Here is a 19,850-nt window from a genome sequence, read left to right as displayed (position 1 = left end):
AGTAAGTGATTTCAAAAAATTACTGGCAACCACTGATTGCAGAAACATTTTTCTTTGTCTGTGCAATGTAACAGGGGCTGAGGTTGAGGTTCAACTTCTTGAGACATACCACTTTAATCACTAATCAAGTGTGCTCCCAACAAACAGTGCTGGGGATAAATGTTTCATCCCTCCAGTGACATTTCCTTAAAACAAACACTAACAAAAGCAAAACTTTCTCAACATAAAAAAGGCTTCTTGTCCTGCCTGAGAGTTTAAAAAGGAGCAAGAAGGGAAATGGGTTAGAGGAGATATGTATATGGGCCTACTGGATGCTGAGGCATAGAGCACTAATACGCACAGTAAACTGATATACCTTTGAGAATTATTAGACTTGTACACTGGAGGTCCAACTGTAGAAGAAACTGCTGGTGGGATGAAAAGGCAAAGGAAACTTGGAGGTAAAGTGTAAGATTTGTGGTCTGGAAGGAAATTTTTTAACCATTCAGGGAACATGAGATTACTAATCACCTTTGACCTTTAGGTGTAGTGATTAGTGTAGATGTAATTCCTTGTGGCATCTAGATACAAGTAAATCCCCAAAGAACTGTGTTAAGCTGCCTTAAAGGACGCAACAGTGAATTGCTGATGAAATGAGCAAAGTGTATATATGCATCATTATATTCACGAGTATGGATGCCATCCATACAGAGAAATTACAAGACGTTACAGCAATAGCGAGACAAAAAACCCCTTGCAATAAATAAACATACAAACTGGGAAAGTGCGTGAGTTTGGCTCGCATAGTGTCATGTTCAGTGTGGACCTGGCCAGGACTACCACAGAGTATGCACAAGCTGATCATCATGAAACCTGATAGTGTTAGTGAGCTGACATGGACGCACATGAATACATGTAAGAAACAGTATCTGTATATCCAAGCATACAAGTTAAAAGGATAACTTCCAGCCTGAAGAAGAAATGTTACAGCATGACACTGGTTTCAAACACACAAATGTTTAAAGCACCCTGGGGAGGAATTTCAAATCTACCATCACAAATAAAGGTGGACTAAAAAAGTATTATTGTTTTAGACAGAGGAATGTTTAGCAATGTGCTGCAACATCTCTTCTTGTGTAACTCAGTGTTACTAAATGGATAAACTTTTTCTCATAATTCAGTGTTCATCTCCAACTTTTTATTTTCTTCTCCTATTTATATTTTAAGGTAATGGCTACAAGCAAAAGTCAGTGTGAAAAGATTACCAAACACAGATCTAAGGATAGACAAAGAGTCAGGGTTGTCTTCAGGGATTAAGACGGAGAGCACTCCCTTTTCTTTTAGCTTCCTCACGCTCAGTCTGCAAGTGGGTGAACCTGAGCGGAGCTGAGATAACCCGTCAGGGTCAACTGCAGTTAAAGTGGCAATGTTGGATGAACAGCATGACTAAACCACTTCACTTGAGGGCAGTGTTTCTTAATCATTGAGTGTTGATAGATTCCAGCAAAACACCAGACACATTTTAAGGACGAGATTTGTTTCTTTTGAATGACGAGCAGCAAACGATGAACCCTTCTGAAAACTTAAAACACGTGTACAAAACTGCGACACATGAGCAACAGGGTTCACACACAGACAACTATTCATATATACATGTTCACACACAGCTTCCACTGATGTAACACTGCTCTCTCAATCTCCTCTGCCTCTCTTTCACACACACTCTCACCCAAAATACCACCCTGTCATGCCTGCTTCCAAAAACACGGCCAATCTCGCCGCAAACTAATAGTCCTGGGCTGCTATCTTCCGCACATTACCCCTGGGAACCGCACGCACGCACGGCCAACACAACACTGACACTTCCACACAAACACTAACACATGGAGCAACACCATACATCACAGACATACACAGACACACTAACACGCAAAGACATGCATTCAGAGACACTCTACTGTAGAAGCCTGCTCATGAAGTAAATCACAATTTATTCAAATAGGGAATATTCCTTGTAGGCACTTAAAAAGTCCTTCTCAAATCCAGGGGGCTTTTTACGCCCCTCTCCCTGCTAACCACACTAACCACAGGGATTTCCATCAGCCAGGCTGTATCCTGTAACGAGCAGCCAGATATTTCAACCATCCACACCACACGCCAGAGCCTTGAAAAACAGCAGGGTGGGGATGGTGAGTGTGTTTGTGCGAAATATAAACTGTACGTAATTAGAGAAAGATCGTGTAGTTGTATGCATGACCATCCTGAAGGTTTTTAACAGATGTATTAATTTAACCGTATGTGTTCCTTTATCCGTTTCTCTCTCTATTACATGACACGCAGAACATAATGGTACACTGCATATAAAAATTAGGGAAATTATGTGTTTATAAACATTTTCGCATTGGCCGGGAAATGCTGGGGTGTGAAGGCATGCTAAGCTTGAAAGGGAGAGACTATACTGAGAGGCCTGACAGACTCCAGGCCTTAGGAAACATTTTATTACAGTGTGTATGTATGTGTGAGTCTGAGTGTCCACACATGGGTATGAATTTGCTCAAGTGTTTGGCGAGAGCGGGCTCTAAGGACGTGACTGCCTCAATCGACCCTTTTAATAAGTCTCATGGTTATGAATGACAGGAGAGATGGGGTGGTAGAGAAAGTGGAAGGGAGAGAAACAGAGGAGCAGTGAGAGGGAGTCTGACCTGAGCTTAGGTTCATGTTTCACTACGAAAACACACTACTTTAGTGTTCTTCGGAGAAAAGCGAGATACTCGAAGGTATGACAACACCGTATGAAGTGTACATTGGTTAGATGGCTCAAGATTACACACATTAAACACCTCTCGTTCGTACAGGAACAATATAAAGGAGATTGCGGCACTTTGAATATGCCTCGCTGTCTGAGTTCAAGCTGAAACAACAGCCTGTCTAATCATATAAATGGCCTTATTCCATCTCTGACTCTTTCTATATGTATGAACTGGAGACAGGAAGGGAAGACTTCAGGTGCAGCAATGCACTCATGATAAATAGGGTTGCTTGTGCATCATCAACAGACAGAAAAGCGAAAGAGAAATGGGAAAGGTGGGAGGAACAGAACAGATAGTGAGCAGACATGTTTCTGGCGGTGCTGCCATTGTAGAGGAGTGTTGAGAGCATGGCTCATCTTTTGCCCCTGCTTCCATTTTTCCATGTCCTCTTGTTTTTCTCAAGTAGTGCTGTGCAATATCCCCTCTGACAACTCTGTGCTACTCTCTTTTTGAATTTTTCATATTTCCCAGGTGATCACTTCCACAATCTTTTTCTCTACCCATCCTCCTCTATTCAAGAAGACGTCATGTCTCGTGTGTTCTCAGGGGAGCTCGAGAGAGGAACAGGCATAGATTACTTTACAAAAGCATATTAGAAGCTGTGGCTTATGAGTGTGTGACTGCCTGGGGGACAATTCAACTGGGACACACACATCATACCAAAACCATGAGGACAGGTCAATGGCCTTGCTCACCGACATTCCCCTGGCCTCCCAGGAAAGACAATACTGCATGTACAGATACATAAAAACTGGGATAGTAGTTTGAGGGTTGATACACTGGATTGTTACAATGATATTGTTAGGAGACTGGACAGAGTCAAACTAGACAGAAAGATGTGACCATGGATAATGTCAGCAAACTGAGTGGAACACAAAAGCAACTGTATGGACCAAATAGAAAGGAAGTGGAACAGCTACAAAACTGAAAAGTGCCAAGCCTTCATGAGTAGTTCCCTTCCAGAATCAACCATATCGACAACACCTACTGGGATGAGATGGAAACTAAAAGGACAAAGTTGCCTTCTAGCCAGACACAGGACAGACAGGGAGTCAGCACCAGGACCAACGAGCTTAGCCAGTATGGAAGTGAACATCAGAACAGATGACTAACTTCAGGAGAAAAGGAAAGGGACAAGTACTAGTTGTGCATTTGGGATGAGAACGGCACAATGTCTAAGTGAGACCTACAAACAGTGTAGGAGCCAGAGACTGTGCAGGTATACTGATCTCATATAGGAATAAAGAGAAACCAGGACTGAGTCAGCAACAAGGGAATGATTGCTAACCTATGGCTCAGGGTGTGAGGCCTGGAATGGATTTTGGGTTGTGTTTGGTGGGTCCTTCCAGAGCATGGAAAGAAGAGACACAGAACTATGCATAGCATTAAAGTATAACCAGTATGAGTGAGGTAATTGTACCGTGGCTCCCAAGCTGCAAAGTGCTAATGGATATAATTTGAAAAGTTACAGCAACAGAACATGGTGATGACAGCGCATGAAAAAGTGGAGTGGAACTGATGTATAGCGTGGTTATTTAAAGTTAAATCAAAGTGATACGCCGTGCCTCAATGCTGAGCAGGGTTAGAGTATTCGTCAGCGTGGGGGAGGGTTAGGGGATGAATGAGAGAGGATTTGGTGGTAGGATGTTATAGCTAAACAATTTCCACATAGGATTAGTATACATATACAATAACAGTAAAACTGGACACAGTTAAATGGGATACGCAGACAAGAGGACAGAAGATCTTGAGTTAAAGTCACGAGCAGACTGACAGATAGAGGAAAACTAGAAGATGATGGTTTGTGATGGTCAGAGTCGTTTTAGACGCTCCACGGCATCGTGGGACTTAAGCAAAACAGCAAAACCACTTGCATCTCAGCCTGGAAACTGATTTGTAATAGTGAAATAAAACCCACTTCCAAGTAACCATTAAAGAAATACAACCCTTTTCCTTATCAGTGTCACTATTATTATAACCCCAAAATGTAATTAGGAGTGTTTGCTACAATTTGCTGAGGCGGACACATTGGCAAGCTTTTTATCGTCAAGCTCAAAGTTAGCTGAGTGTTTTTGGCAAAGCTGCACTATTTCTTATTTATCTAGTTTCACAAATCATGTTCATCTTGAGAACACATATTTCATATACCACAAACACATGATGGAATAACACATGACAGAACTATCTTGGAATCGCATTCTTCATCTATGATGACATTTGGCCCATTCGGACAATTTTTCATCCAAAATATCCTTGAAAATACCGAGGTCATTTTGACTCACTGCAGGAATTAAATGTGGTGTTCACTGTGCTGATATGCCAGATTGCCACTCACGCACTGCGTGTGTGTGCGTGCGTCTGTAAGCAAGAGTGAGGTAAGAGCACAGATTAACCATGGTCGATGATTAATACAACTTGACTTACTGACTTACTGCGAGCAATTATGGCCATGTCTTTTCTCAAGCTTGACTTTCTCACACTCGCTGTGGAACGCATGGGGGTCCTGAAACATGTGTGCACCAAACACACACATATGCCACAGATCGCCAGCCCACCCTCCACTCAACCTCAAAACCACAAAGGGTTAAATATAATCAATCTTCTTTAACAATGCTGTCAGGGCACTGTCTGAGAACACTGACAGAAACACACAGATACCCGCTGCACAATGATGTGTCTGGTGTGTGTGTATACACACCTCTTACAACTTTTGCACAGAAATTGTGTGTGAGCCATTCTTTTTACACATATGTACTGTATGTATGTATGCAGTATGTGTGTATTCAGGTGTCCATTTATATAAGGTTCAGAGTGTGTGTGCTCACTGTTTCCATAATTCTGCACAATGTTAACGCTCTGCGTTCCAAAGTAAATATCTTAATCATGTGTTCCTGTCCTTTATGACGACCGCTGATGTCCAAAAGATTTGTGTGCAGGAGCATGCATGTGTGCATGGCTCTATTCAAAATCAACCAAAACAAGTCTGTCGGTCATCAGACATTTCATTAAGCATGGGCTATGTATGCTTGCTCGGGTGTGCGTGTGCGCATGTTACCTGAGGGGATTTGTGGGACCTCCAGCTGTACTGGTGGCTATGGAGGCTGGCCAGGAGCACGTTCTCATCAGTGTCCACCTGACCAAAGCGCAGTGTCTCATGCGTATCATTACAAATAACATAGTGGCTGTAGAGCAGCTCCTCAGCCTCTGCGTTTCCATTCTGGCAGAAAAAAGAGAGAGATGAGCGGATGAGGTGGGAAGACAAAGAAGAAAGGAGAAGGAAGAGGAAGGACATTAAAAAAATGCATTTATTTTGGAAGTTTGCATTTGTTGTGGGTGTCAAAACACATATACATGTGTCAACAATGCATGCATTTATAGACTTAACAATGAAGAAGGAAATTAGTGATATTATCAGAGGAGACAACAACATTTTAAATGGGGAGTGGTTCATCATAGCCTGACAGGTATTCCAACTGCACCAATCTGACCTCTGACCTCTCCAGGAGGCCCGTCACTTTATCAATCCCTTAAATTTTTAAAAATCCTTTTTTTTGAACAGCTAAATGTTGCCAGTTTGCACCTCCTGGAAACAAAGTGGGCTGCTGTGTAGGTATTCCTGTTAGTAAGTATCATCCCTATACTGTGTGTGTGTTGGAGGAAACAATATGATGGAGTCTGGCCCACCTACAACACCGAACCGCACAGAAATTCTTGCGAGTCATACAGGGATGCTGTCCACTCATACGTCACCTTGCATGCAAGAAGGGAGAGCTCACTGTCTGCTATTGAAAACAATGGTTTAACCAAGAGAGAGAGAGAGTGGGGTGTTTCTCCTGCATTCAGGAATTCAAGCACATTCAAAACAGCACAAACTATGGCTCTGAGCTGGATAGGGAACGCTTGGGTGCAAGGGTAAGCTTTACTTGAGTTCTTTCCAAAGGCTCTTAGGGCTCTGATGGGATCTCTTCTGCACACTCCTCCTTGATTCTTGACGCACATGAATGTAGTTCAGACAACTTCTCAATAACTCCTCAAGTACCCCAACAAAGAGGGACCTCAGCCTGCTGTATACTTTTAAATGGCTTGGGGGTGGGTGGGGGGGGAGAGTGATGGTTGATGGTTAAAAGAGGCTGGCAGTAAAATCTCAGAGTTTCACTGCCAAGCACGTTCAGGGTCCTGGGGTTGTTGATGCTATTGAAAACGGATGGGAAAGTTTACACCATTAAAAGAACACTTGATGATAGATGTGTGTGTGTGAGAGAGGTAGAGAGAGCAAAATATAGATGGGACAGCTGCAGCAGTGGCTTTAAATCCATTTCCAGTTTTATAGTGGAACACTATCTGTGCTCCCTTTCCAATGTGACACTGCGATTTACAAACTTCCTGCTGCCATCTTAAGATGCCATTGCTAAGCCCGCTCTTTGAAGGTATCGTCTTTCTCCTCTGATTCACAAGGCAACGCGATACAGACATCAGAAAAGCTTCCTCCGGTAATCATATTCACTCGCTGACTGTCTCCGAGTTAAACGGACAAATATAAAGACAAAGATATTTAAACAGTCAACACGTATATCTTGTTAAAAAGCACAAGATGACAGCTTTTTCAAACATCGTCGACAGTATCAAAGGATCCAGTTTCCATAATCCACCCAGATACAATGACCTAGCTTTCGCAGAGCCTAACCCGGATCTGCACTGCACAATGGCTTACATATAAATAACAAGGTAACAATAAAATGTCTGGAAAACAGATTGTAAATAACGACACCCATTTAAAAGAAACACTCATGAAACAAGACACCTTTGAGGTGATAATGAAACCTGTAAAATGAACATAATGAAACACTTATCAGTTCTAAAATCACCAATATATTTCTGTACACATGACCAGAGCCTAAGAACCAGTAACATGATCTCTGAATCGTTTTCTTTCCGGCTACAAAGACAAGAAGAGAATCGTTCAAATATGGGAAGAACCCCCCCCCACAAAAAATGAACAGGGGGAAAATTCCTGTTGTTGTCTCAATTCCACATGTAACAGTCTGTGAATGTTCTGTGAGAAAGCAGAGTGTGTAAATACTACTGGGCTTTTGTGTGGCTTTCCACCAAAGCCACTTCCCTGGGGTTAGGGTCTGAGGGTTAGGGCAGAGCAAAGTCTCATGGTGGGGCTGGGGGCTGAGAATTGAAAATAGAGGGCCATGGGGCCTGAGGTTAGAGTGGTGGGGTGCTGAGGTTTGGGGCACATGGGACTACTGAGTGCAAAGACAAGAGGCAGAAATATGAAGAAAGATAATAAAAAAAATCATGTTTTCCTCATCTTTGGTTCCAAGCAACCAAAAGACTCCAGTACACCTCAGTCTCTTATCTCTTTTATATTAAGACAAAACTCAGTGAAGGCTCAACGGATGTTAGAGCCAACAGCAGCTCGGTTGGGGGGGGACGAAAGTAAGCCTGCTTACTTGGGGACATGCAGTATTTTAAAACAGCCATAACATACATTCATGTTGATATTAATGAGACGCTATTTGTGGACTTGCGATTGCCAGAAACCCTTTGTGATGTTATTATGGAAACAAGAGCACTTCATTTACCATGACTACAACTGTGTATTATTACCGACTATTGCTAAATGAGTGAAAATCACAAACATATACTACACTCGAGTGCTATGCATCTGGAAGTACTCCAGCTGTTCTGGTTGCGGTGGTCTCCTATGACCACGTCTGGGTTATGAGGTTTCAATTGTAGCTGAAGAATCTTCTCTATGTTTCGATGCTAACCCTGCAGGCCACATCACAACAGGCCTGCCTGCCAGCCTTGACACAAGGAAACATGAAAATCACTGAAACAATTACACACATTAGGATACCACCTCCTGCTGTAGAAGGTCAGACACTCTTAATATTTCTGACTCTTCCTGATTACACTTTAGCTTGGCTCACGTTTTTCCATACATGGACAATATGGGCAAAGAGAATTTCTATCAAATCAAATCTTCTGTTATCTTAAAGAATCTTTCCCTACAGTGCAGGATTTCACCAGTCAGAGGGTTAATTGCACCCATAAATGGTTCTGTCATCAAATACAAGACTTTCTTTCACTGGAAACCCCAAAAATGGAAACAATGCTCCATTATCAAGGAAGTTTTCAAATCTACTGAAGTGGACAAGAACTTTTTTTTTCAAGAATCTGCCTTTCAAACTTGACCTCTGTTTACCCCCTTACTCCAGAACTACTGTAGCCACATGCAGCACATTTGCCTTATAATTACAGTGTTTTTCCCTTGTGTTCAGCAAAGTGGTGAAGGCTAGAGGTAGTTAAAAGGTTCTGTAGAAGTTACAAGGCTGCTGCTGTGTAGACCAATAAAGACAGCACAGCAAACTTAATCATTTAAGAATGAACGTGTAGATGCAGAGTTCAGTATTTGTATTTGACAAAGTCAATCTTTAAAGCCAACATTTATGTGAGTATGCTCGGTTTGGGGGTTTAAGTCGCTGAGCCAAGATAGCATTCACACAGTCAGTATCAAATGAGGTGCGCCTGAGATCATAAGACCAACTAATAACCCAAGTAATCACGCTTGGCATGTTGGGTAAAGCCCAGCACGGATACCAACATGTCTGTAACACTCCAGTAAAGCTGCAATATGACCTTTCATTCTAATAAGACTAATGCTCTCAAGTCTTATTTATGACTAAAATACTCAGCAGAAATAGGGAACATTAACTAGCTTGTGTTAAATGATGCGATCATGAAGCCATGGGTCAAATATGACCAATAACCTAACACAGTCGGTTAAGCGCTTTCGATGAGTCAGTGATGCCCCTGAGTGAAAACAAAGGTATTAAAGCTGCTACACAGAACAATCATTTAATATTATGTTTTCTATATAGCATGCCTAATTTTATTTTATGCAGGTAAAAAAACCCACAGCTGTTCCTAGGAAAACAAGAACTATTATTTCTTTCACCTGGCAGTGAGTTTTTGCATGCATGTAAAACTATGAGAGTGCCTCATGTCTCCAGAGACCAGTATATGAGTCAGCACAGCGAAGCTGAGCAGAGCAATGATAGAACATACAAAGCCAGGGAAACCAGCATGTGTGTGTGTGGGTTTGTGTGCGTGTGGAATAGACAAGTGGGTGGAGGACTAGGGCCAGATGAAGTCTTGGCAGGTGTCACCACTCAAGTTTTACCATGTTTTAATGGGCATCACTTCACACACAAATATCCTGGCTACCAGAGGCAGTGCTGAGAGCTGGGAACTGAGAGATGACGAGGACCATAGAAGCACTAGAAGCCCAAGAACAGACACACTTAGTCAGAGTTTACAGCAAACAGAAAGGCAGTTCCATCCTGCAAATTTTATTACCACTGGCATCCAACCAAAACCATTCTCATGAAATCTACTTCGTTATTAGTTTGTTTAGCTGATACTCCATCTGGGACAAAGGCATAGTTTCTAAATGTACATGCATTTTCTAGAATTTCCTCTACAGACTGACTAGTCCCTGGCTCTAAATCAAATAACCCTACGCTAATGTTAGAATCAAACATCAGGGGAAATCCCTTGTTAATGTAAATGTCTGAATGCACCAAACTGCTTAAATACACAAGTGAAAAAATCATCCTCCAACATGTTCTAACCAAAGCCATCGTATCACTAATCCTTTGGTCGCAGCCGCTTCCTCTTGCAGTGGTGAAATTTTGGCTATAAAAAGAAAATGTAACCTCTTTTGCTTTCAACATTAGCTTTGAGTACAATAGACGAGACACTGAATGATAACTTCTGCTTTAAGAACCCTCAGAATTACACAATATTTTTAATCACCAAAAGCAATATCAATAATCTATAATCGACAATTAAGCTGACTTTTTAATTGATTCTTATTTTATTCTTTGGAATATGTCTGTTATGAAGCTGAAATATCTGGTGTAGTATATGAGGAGTGTTGCAGTTACCTGTTGCCAGCTGTGCAGGGCCGTGTCTACAGTGTGGATGGCATACTGGCTGACATTAAGTGCCACTGGATCCACAAACACATTCACATCAAAAGAGGTGTTTTGGGGGCAACAGGTTGCTGTAGCCTGGCCCTGAAATACAAGTAAAAACAAATGAATATCAACGTTTGGGAAAAAAAAACTTTTGTAAAGACAGAAGAACTATGTAAAAAGCTGAGCTCAACCTGTAATAGACACGGCTGTAGAAGCTGAAGGTGTGTTAAGTTTCGGTACTCCAACAGCTTGCAATCTAGCTGAGAGGAAAAACTGAACTCCTGACAATGACGTGGTCCGTAGCTCCACTGTCGCAAGAAGACTCGTGGCTGCCGAGCACCTATCCCCATGAACTCTTGCTCTTGAGGTAACTTCCGGTCTGGCAGGAAGGGATGAAGCTGTCGAGATGGAGCTGGAGGAATGAGAAACATAATTTTTTTTACTTAATATACTGAAACAAGTAACAAAGATTAAACACAAAATGGATTAATGTAAATTAAATCCACATGTGAACAGATGTGAGTTTTAAACAAGAGGTCAATTAATTCCATTAAGCAAAAGGACACTTAAGCTGTCAATCAAACAGAGGGCTGCTAACAGATGATATCTGAGTGTACTTTACTGCTACCATGAGAGATCAAACACAGAACAAGAAAAGGTAGAGTTTTTTGGAAGTCAACTTCTCGAACACCTAGGTAATCCCTCTTACTAAACCCAATATACTTCAGACTTGGAAGAGATTTTGTTTTGATATATTACAAATCTTACCTGTACCCAGCTGTTCTAGGTGATGACAGAGGTGAATTTCCAGGTGTGCTAGTTGCAGGCACACACCCAGGGACGGGACGAACCAGGGTGCAAAACACGAGTCCACTCGGGTACAGGCTGCCAGTGCAATCGGAGAGACCAGCTGATCGCAGGGTAACTGGGACCCACACTCACTATCCGAACTGGAAGGGAAATGTTGAGAAAGCCGACAATATTTACAAACAATCATTAAAGAGACTGCAATAAATGAGGAAAATTTTAAACTGACAGCGCCCTGTGAATATAAAATGATTTCATACGGAAATAATATCGAGAAAAATGTCCTAATATATGACTGGGATTCAGTACTTGACAGTTTTAAAGAAAACAGTAAATGATTTTCTATCAAACTTTTGTTTTTTTTAAATAACAAAAGCAATGGCCCAGCTGTGAAATAATGGTCACAAAAAAAAGGAAAAAAAAGGAAAATCAATGGACTTATTAAAATAATCTGATTCTTATTAAGAGTGGAATGCTTTTGTGTTTGTGTACAAATTGTGTGACATCCATCTCAGGAAGCACACTGAGACCAGCCATACAGTTACTGAGAATTCAAAAAAAGAAATGAAATAAGGTGAAATGTGAAAGAGCTTCCTCGCTGTTAGGAACATTATTACACATGCAGTTTCCAGGAGAAGCCCTCCGTGGACATTAATTGCATGTCATGGTTGATGATGTTGAATGGAAGGTAATTGAAGTGAATGACCATTTGCTCTGCAATTTGCTGCTACCATGATCCACCATAAAAACTCCAGCAGGAAACGCTCAAGACCTGAAAAATGCTGGTGCAAGCAGAGTACTCCTTAAAAAGATAAGCATCATATGTTGACAATTTTCATTACTTCCAGTTGGCAGGGCAGCCAAGTTATTTTTCTGGTGGAAACTAAAGTAAGGCAGATGAAACGAGGGAGTAAGGAAAGGGGGATCAATTTTGATCAAAAAAGACAAATAATTTAAACATAAAGGAAATGTAGTGTTCGGAATATGATTGTAATGAAATACAGATGTAGATTTTGCTTTACACAGTATCTGGTCCTGAAGATTTTTTTCTGTTGCTTTTCTTACATGTTTTCTTATTCCTTGCTCTCTGTTTTGCTCGAGCTCTCTAAGCCACACAGAATGTGGGCTCGGCAACGCTCTTCCGCTAAAAGTTCCCTAAAGCCCAGATGGAAGTAAATAAGGGGAGAGAAAAAGAAAAAAAGATTAAAAGAAGGAAGGAAAGAAAAAAGAACAAAACGAAAAATCGATGAAGGTCGGAAGATGTAACAGTAATGAAAAGAGGAAGCAGTGGCAGGGAGTAAAAGCACGCTCTTTGGGGTGCTATAGTATCTTGCAAGCCTCGTCCAACTCATCCCATCCTAGCTCAACCCTGCCCAGCCCAGGCCAGGCCAGGCCTAAGAACTTATGAGCCAAAGGGGGCCTGACTACTCTCGCTTCCCGTGAGCTTCCCCTCGATTAGATACACTCAAGGTAAGCAGGAAGGAATCCGGATGGGCCCTGACAGGCACTTGGTGTGCTGGGAAATCTCATTAGGCCGATCTGAACGCCTTCCAAGCCCGCTCCCTGCTCCTGCACACCAGATGTGGGGCGAGGGATACATTCTACTTCTTTGTGCTCAGCAGCCTGGGTGCACTCTCCTTCTGTTTTTTCTCAAACAGGACGGCACACGGTCTGTAGGTTCACACACATACCAGTGTGTAGACATAAACACGCTTTCATATGGACAGTTAAAGCAAAATTTCCTCACCTCTGTTCATCTCCTCCATCTCCATTATGATTGAGTACTATCCTCCACAGGTCTGAGGCCACCAGCTCCTTCTGCTGGTTGGTGAGGCTGAGGCTGGGCAACTGCAGCTGGCAGGCACAGCTCTCTGATAGGCTGAACTCCCGATATGGAACAAAGGTTTGCTGGAGCTCATCCCAGTACTCTAGACTGCATGGTACCTGAAAGCAAAGATAAGTAAAAATATAGTAAAAAAAAAAATATATATATATATATATATATATATATATATATATATAATTCTAACAAGCGCGTACGATATATATATATAGTATATATATATATATATATATATATATATATATATATATTATATATATATATATATTTATATATATATATATATATATATATATCGTAGCGCTTGTAGAAATTGAGATTTCTGGAACTTTCTGGACTCTTTAATCATTCTTTGCTTCCTGTTGCCCCCATACAGCCAGCCTGCATGTACTACTCACAAATTAAAACTATCGCAGGTAGTTCAGAGCTTTGACAAAACTGTGAGGAAACACATTTCACAATGACATCATGAGGACCTATATAACCAACAAGGCTTTTTCGAAACCCTCTGGGTTTCCTTATAGCATTACAGTTATACTGAGCAATTTTCTGTTAAAAATACTAACTTAATTTCTTATTGTGGCTATTGAATTTGGGCACACAATCAAGTGAGACCTCATTATATATAATTGTTTCTATTGCAGATGAATGCCACAGATTCCTCTCTTAAACAGTTGCTTTTGATCCATTTAATAAAAGCATTTAACTAACTAATCCTCCATTTGGCCTCCTCTTGAGAAGGACACTTAAAACTTGAGTTTAGGTGTTCAATTGTTTTGAGAGCCATCTCAGGGAGCCAGGATATTCAATTCAATTTTATTTATACAGTGCCAGATCACAATACCAGTCGCCTCAAGGTGCTTTATATTGTAAGGTAGACCCTTCAATAATACATACAGAAAAAACAGTCATATGACCCCCTATGAGCAAGCACTTTGGTGACAGTGGGAAGGGAAAAACTCCCTTTCAACAGGAAGAAACTTCTGGCAGAACCAGGCTCAGGGAGGGGCGGGGCCATCTGCCAGGACCAGTTGGGGTGAGAGAAGGAAGACGGGACAAAAGACATGCTGTGGACGAGACCCAGAGATTATGACTGAGGGTTAACAGTTTCAGCTGGGGTTTTTTTAATCTCTTGGTATTTGTTAAGCATTACACAGTTGGCTCCTAAATCCTTACACACACTAGCTGTTTTTCATACTTTTGGGAAAGTTTAGTCTGCTATTATGGAACAGAACAGTTGGAATTTAGGATAAAACATCCTTGATTTAGTTATGTACTATAATAGAGTATGGAATGAACTATATGTGAATGAAATGTACAGTGTAAGCGGTCCCAATAGATACAGCCACGCCCAGACTTAAACTAATTAACCATTTGCTGTGAGATAACAGGTAACATTTCTGTTCTGTGGATCCCCTAGCTGCGCATTAAGCTACAACGGTAGTCTGCTAATCATTAACCATTGATTCTTTACTGACCCTTAAAAGACATGGGGAATCCCCATCTCAGAGAACAAATGAGCAAGTGATTTTTTTTTATGGCATGTGCATTTCAACCTTGAATTTTACTCACTTCAGACACAACCGATCTTTAATCTCTCGTCTAGTTGGAAAAAATGACAGCGCTTTGACCACAGACCACCAACACAGCAAGCTGACAACTCATCTCCATAACAACATTTCATGACCACAGCATAACTAAACACCCAGCAACAGCATGCTGCAAGACGGCCATTAGCATTGAAGTCCTGGAGCAGTTTCTCACACTGAATAACAATCAGTTTTTGAGTGTTTTCACATTGAGTATCATTGGTGTGATGACTGGTAGGGCTCCATTCATTCCTCTCACACTGTACCAAAATTAACATAAAGGTGTCTGGTACCCTCAGCGAAACCAAGCACCTGCAGATATTGGCTACTGATGGATCAGTAGTGGCAGCGCACTGAACGTGAACACAACTGAGGAATGCGTGTGTATGCTTTGGGTGCATTAGTACTGTCGGTGTGCATATGTCACATAAGACAGTCCACTTGTTTACCGGAGGCATGAAACTCCTGAGACAATAACCAAACTCCTGGAACTGTCAGCAAGTTTGTGTGTGTCAGAAACCTTGTGCTCACAAAATGTGTGCATGCATCCATATATTCATGTGCAGGGCTGTACTGTTACAGAGGAATGGATGAGGTAACTGTAGCTTACATCATATAATCAATGTCACACAGGTTTTCCTGGAATCAACTTCTCATAATTGCACCTGACAGAGTTGTGCACCCGCAACCCCCAACGCTGAGCCACTGGAGCGGAAACTCGCTGAATCTCCACGGAGAATTCCCTGAAATGCATTGCTAAAACACCAGGCGTGCTTTTTTTTCACCTGTGATATTTTATACACATGACGGCATGCAGAAAGGGATATATGAGGTGTATATATATGGTACAGTAGAATACATTTGCATGGTTGAATGTACGTCATGTTCCCCTTCACTTGTGGTGCAACTTTGGAGGAACGTCGAGATGAAATCGATAACCAAATCCAAAAATGTCAGAATGACGGAAAGAGGAAAAAAGGAGTTTTCTTAATGTGTAAGTTGAACATCTGGCACTTGCTTTCAGGAGGAGAAGGCACCTATGTATAATTCAAATGGATTGTGTATATGTGTTCAAGAAGAAAACGATGTATAATTGTACATATGAAAGAGAATATGCATGTATACGTATGTGTATACACAGGTGTGCGTATGTATGTGAGCGTATCATACAGTCTGGGCAGTGTCAGTTTCCGCTGCCTGATTGTGTGTGTATCTTATCTGATAAACAACATGTAACCCTGAATAGCTGACATTCCCTTGGCTGCATGGGTCGAGATTGTGTTTTCCACAAGAACTCGACAGAGTAGGCCTGGCACCACGACCGCGGGCAAAACATACGCCAAAAAACGATCTGCTATCCTAAATTCCAACTTAATGTTCCATTTTGGGTTTGCTTTAAATCCGTGAGAAGCTACGGTACTGTGCAAAAGTCTTGAGTCACCCCTCATTTCTTTATATTGTGCTTCCAAGAAACCGCACTTTCTTGTAGTTATTTAAGATGATCTTGAGAAATGGTTCTCTAGTCTTTCTGAGAGACCCGCAAAGTTTGTCCATTTTCTGCTTTTAAATCATTTTTAGTCCAGTCCTTATGCAGTACCTGACCTTTTATTTTGGGTTGAGACATTTAAGATTGACCCATGAATCACTTAATGATTAAAAGAAAAAGGCAACTAACTCAAATGATGAATCAGTAACAGAAAACTTAACAAGACCATTTTAAATTCTATTTAGGCACTTGGTTTTTTTTATTGCAAAAACACATAATTTGTTTGCATTTCTTTACTTCAATCTATGAAATATTCTAAAGATAACAAAGTTTGAGAGAAATAAAATAATACCACCAATAAGATGAGTGTTGGTAGCTGGAAACTTGGTACATATTCATGGCACATGGTGTGCAGTATGTCCATCTGAGGAAACTGAAGAAATAGAGGATAAGAAAAAAAGAAGAGCCAGGCCTAAGAGACTATCTACAGCAGATGAACTGTATCTAAACATTTTCTTGTTAAGAAATAGGGAAAAAAATCTAGCAAAGATCTGAAACAGGACCTGAGAGATGCGTCTGGATTTTCAGTTGATCCATTGACTGTTTGCCAAAATCTCATCAGTAATGGTCTCAGTGGAAGGGTGCAAATCCAGTGAGAAAAAGCTAAGGTATGCCACAATACACAAGAGAACTGCACTGAAAATCAGTGGCAACAGGTCTGATGGAGTGATGAATCCAAATTTGAAATTTCTGAGTCAAATCATTGTCAGTATGTAAGGAGGTGGTCAGGCGAGAGGTACAACTGTGAGTGTCTACAGCCATCTGTAAAACACAGGTGGGGGATGTTGAAGGTTGTGTTAAAATTAATGGAAAAGTATCATCTGATTTTGATGTTACTGGAACGTACTCTGATTGGCATCGGTTTCACACTGCCAATGGAGTAAAAGCATACCTGGACAGAACAACACACAGTGAAACCCTATTAGTCATGGGCTGGCCTCCCTAGAGCCTGGAGCCCAATATTATTGAAGCAGTGTGGGATCATGTTGATAGAGAATGGAACAAAAGGCCGCCAACATCCAAAGAAGACCTCTAAATATCCTTTGTGAAGCCTGGAGAACTATTCCTGAAGACTGCTTAAAGAAATGACAAGAAAAGTGCCTCAGAGAGTTCAGACTGTGTGAAACAATAAACATGCTCATACCAAATATTGACTTTCAAGCTTGTTAGACCTGTATAAACTCTGCTTTTGCCTTATACAAAAAAGTGCTGTATTTCCATGTATGTCTGCAGATGTTTCAATAAGTCACTGCACCGATTTCAGATTTTCTTGGCTAAAAAGAAGGAAACGTGATTCAAGACTTTTGCACAACACTACATGTTAAGCACTTTTTAAAAACTATTTACAAATGTTATATTCAGAAGTGCTGGCAGCATTGTGCATGTATGGATGATATTTCCATTCCTATAATTCACCTTTGTTTCTGAGAACTCAGGACTGTTCTCTACATGATTGTACTTCTCTCAGTCTGACTGCACAACCACAATTTCTCTAAAGGTTAACTAAAGGCAGCCAAACTAAAGCAAATACACAACATACAGAAATTAAGTCAATTTCCATCACCAACCCAGGTGTGATTGCTACAAATTCTCAAGTATGTCTGTGCAACTGAAGACTCCCTCAGCTCGCTCTGGGGCCGTGGCTGCTGACATCCACAGCCATGTCTGCCATTACTTTTATTAACAACATCAACAGAGCTATTAGGTCTTCTGTTATTTCACTGATGCCTATATGTCTAAAAATTCCACTGCTTGCTACCTCTTATCAGCCAGCAGACAAATTGAATTGACATCAGCTTGAACAAATGTTTATTCAAGAGATGTAATAAAAATTGTAATGAAAATGACTCCTGCTATGCTGTCTCAGGTGGGCTGATATATGTTAACATTAATCAGTGTGGAAAATCAGGAATAAGCCCATGCAGAGATCTTCATGCTCACTCTTTTTTTGTGTTTTTACTCTATTCTGCCAAACTCTTATAGGGGGACTGGAGATTTTAGTGGATGAGGTGCAAAAACTCCAGATCAAATTAACCACATGGACAGTCTTTTATTTTTATAGTGCATTAGCTGTGACTAATGCAGGTCCGCTTGAGCACTGTCCTGCTACAATAATAGTTATCTTGGCTAAAATTCCACCTCGCTATTTCTGGGTAAATGTGTCGCTCTGAAGTAAAATACCCAGTTGAGTACCCTGGTTTACCTTCCAACATTTCTATTCATCGGAGAGAACGAGTGCATCGGCGGAAAGGGCGTGTCACAGATGTGAAGCTGATGGTGGACCTGTGTTTCATATAACATTAACAAAAAGTTATGGCTGAAGGTTGGTGGCTCATCTCAGGCTGCAGTGTTTTTATGATACCGCTCGCAGGCCAGAGGGGCCACGATGGCATAACGGAGGCCTGCTGGGACATGAAAGGCTATCCCCACAACGCCATGCACGCAAACAGCAGGGGAGCAGATGGTGTGATTTTTTTAATAAAGTCAGAGTAATTTGGGCAACTTCCTTCAACAGAGAGTGGATGATCACAGTAACACAATTGCATGTTGTGAAAAGTCGGGACAAAAGGCAATTGAATGAGACAAGACTCTGTTACATTTACTTTACTGGATGCTGTGTCTGAACTCGAACTTTTATTCTCCGCTTTAACACGCTCCATCTCCTCCAGCTCCCCTGAGCTGGGGTCAAGCTGAATCATAGCTCCTGTGTTTGCTCCATGGTTCCCAGGCCCCACAGAAGCAGGAGGAGGGGAACACGAACAGGATGGACAGACAAGAGAGCAAGACGAACACCTGCTTATGATTCAGAGAACTGACTGCATGTAACAAGAAGGTGACAATGAGTCACCTTTCTCTCTTATCATCGGTTCATTGCTTCGGCACTCTACAGGTGGGAACCTGTGGATGCTCCATTAGGGATCAGATGCTTTTCAGCGGCAAGAGTCCCCCCCCAACCAGCCACCAAATTCTGACATTGCTCCCCTTCAACCGTACGTAAAAACAGCTCAGGCAGCAATTTGACTTTGAGTAATGGAAGGAGGTTTGAATTCCCCCTCTGAGATACTGGAACCAGTTGGGAAACCACAACTATTTAAATGCAGGAAATCTTGATTTTATAAAATGTTAATATGATCTGCTCTGGGGACAAGCGAGCAGCAAGGCTCAGAGCAGGAGCCCCCCCCCCCCGCCAGTACAACCCTTCATTTATTCTGAAGAGCAGGGGAAAGTGGGGAAGGACTAAAGGAAAGGAGCAAGGGGGGAGTGTGACAAAAGGAGGGGGGG

General features: G+C 41.5%; 1 protein-coding gene across 3 annotated transcripts in view; it reads right to left on the bottom strand.

Moving 5' to 3' along the window:
• The window catches only part of LOC102299397 (vacuolar protein sorting-associated protein 13B), a 306,909-nt gene that overhangs the window by 46,532 nt on the left and 240,527 nt on the right, over positions 1-19,850 (bottom strand). For all 3 annotated transcript variants that reach the window (XM_014336114.2, XM_042224168.1, XM_014336109.2), the window contains exons 42-46: positions 13,338-13,534; positions 11,552-11,733; positions 10,975-11,195; positions 10,751-10,882; positions 5,845-6,006 (exon numbers count right to left, since the gene is read on the bottom strand). In XM_014336114.2, coding sequence (XP_014191600.1) covers positions 5,845-6,006; positions 10,751-10,882; positions 10,975-11,195; positions 11,552-11,733; positions 13,338-13,534 — 894 coding nt within the window. The remainder of the gene's footprint in view (positions 1-5,844; positions 6,007-10,750; positions 10,883-10,974; positions 11,196-11,551; positions 11,734-13,337; positions 13,535-19,850) is intronic.

The sequence above is a fragment of the Haplochromis burtoni genome, unplaced genomic scaffold, assembly GCF_018398535.1.
Source record: "Haplochromis burtoni strain Fernald_Lab_line unplaced genomic scaffold, NCSU_Asbu1 Contig_130, whole genome shotgun sequence".
Lineage (NCBI taxonomy): Eukaryota > Metazoa > Chordata > Actinopteri > Cichliformes > Cichlidae > Haplochromis > Haplochromis burtoni.
Note: the sequence above shows the minus strand (reverse complement) of the source record. Positions and strands in the feature narration are given on the sequence as shown.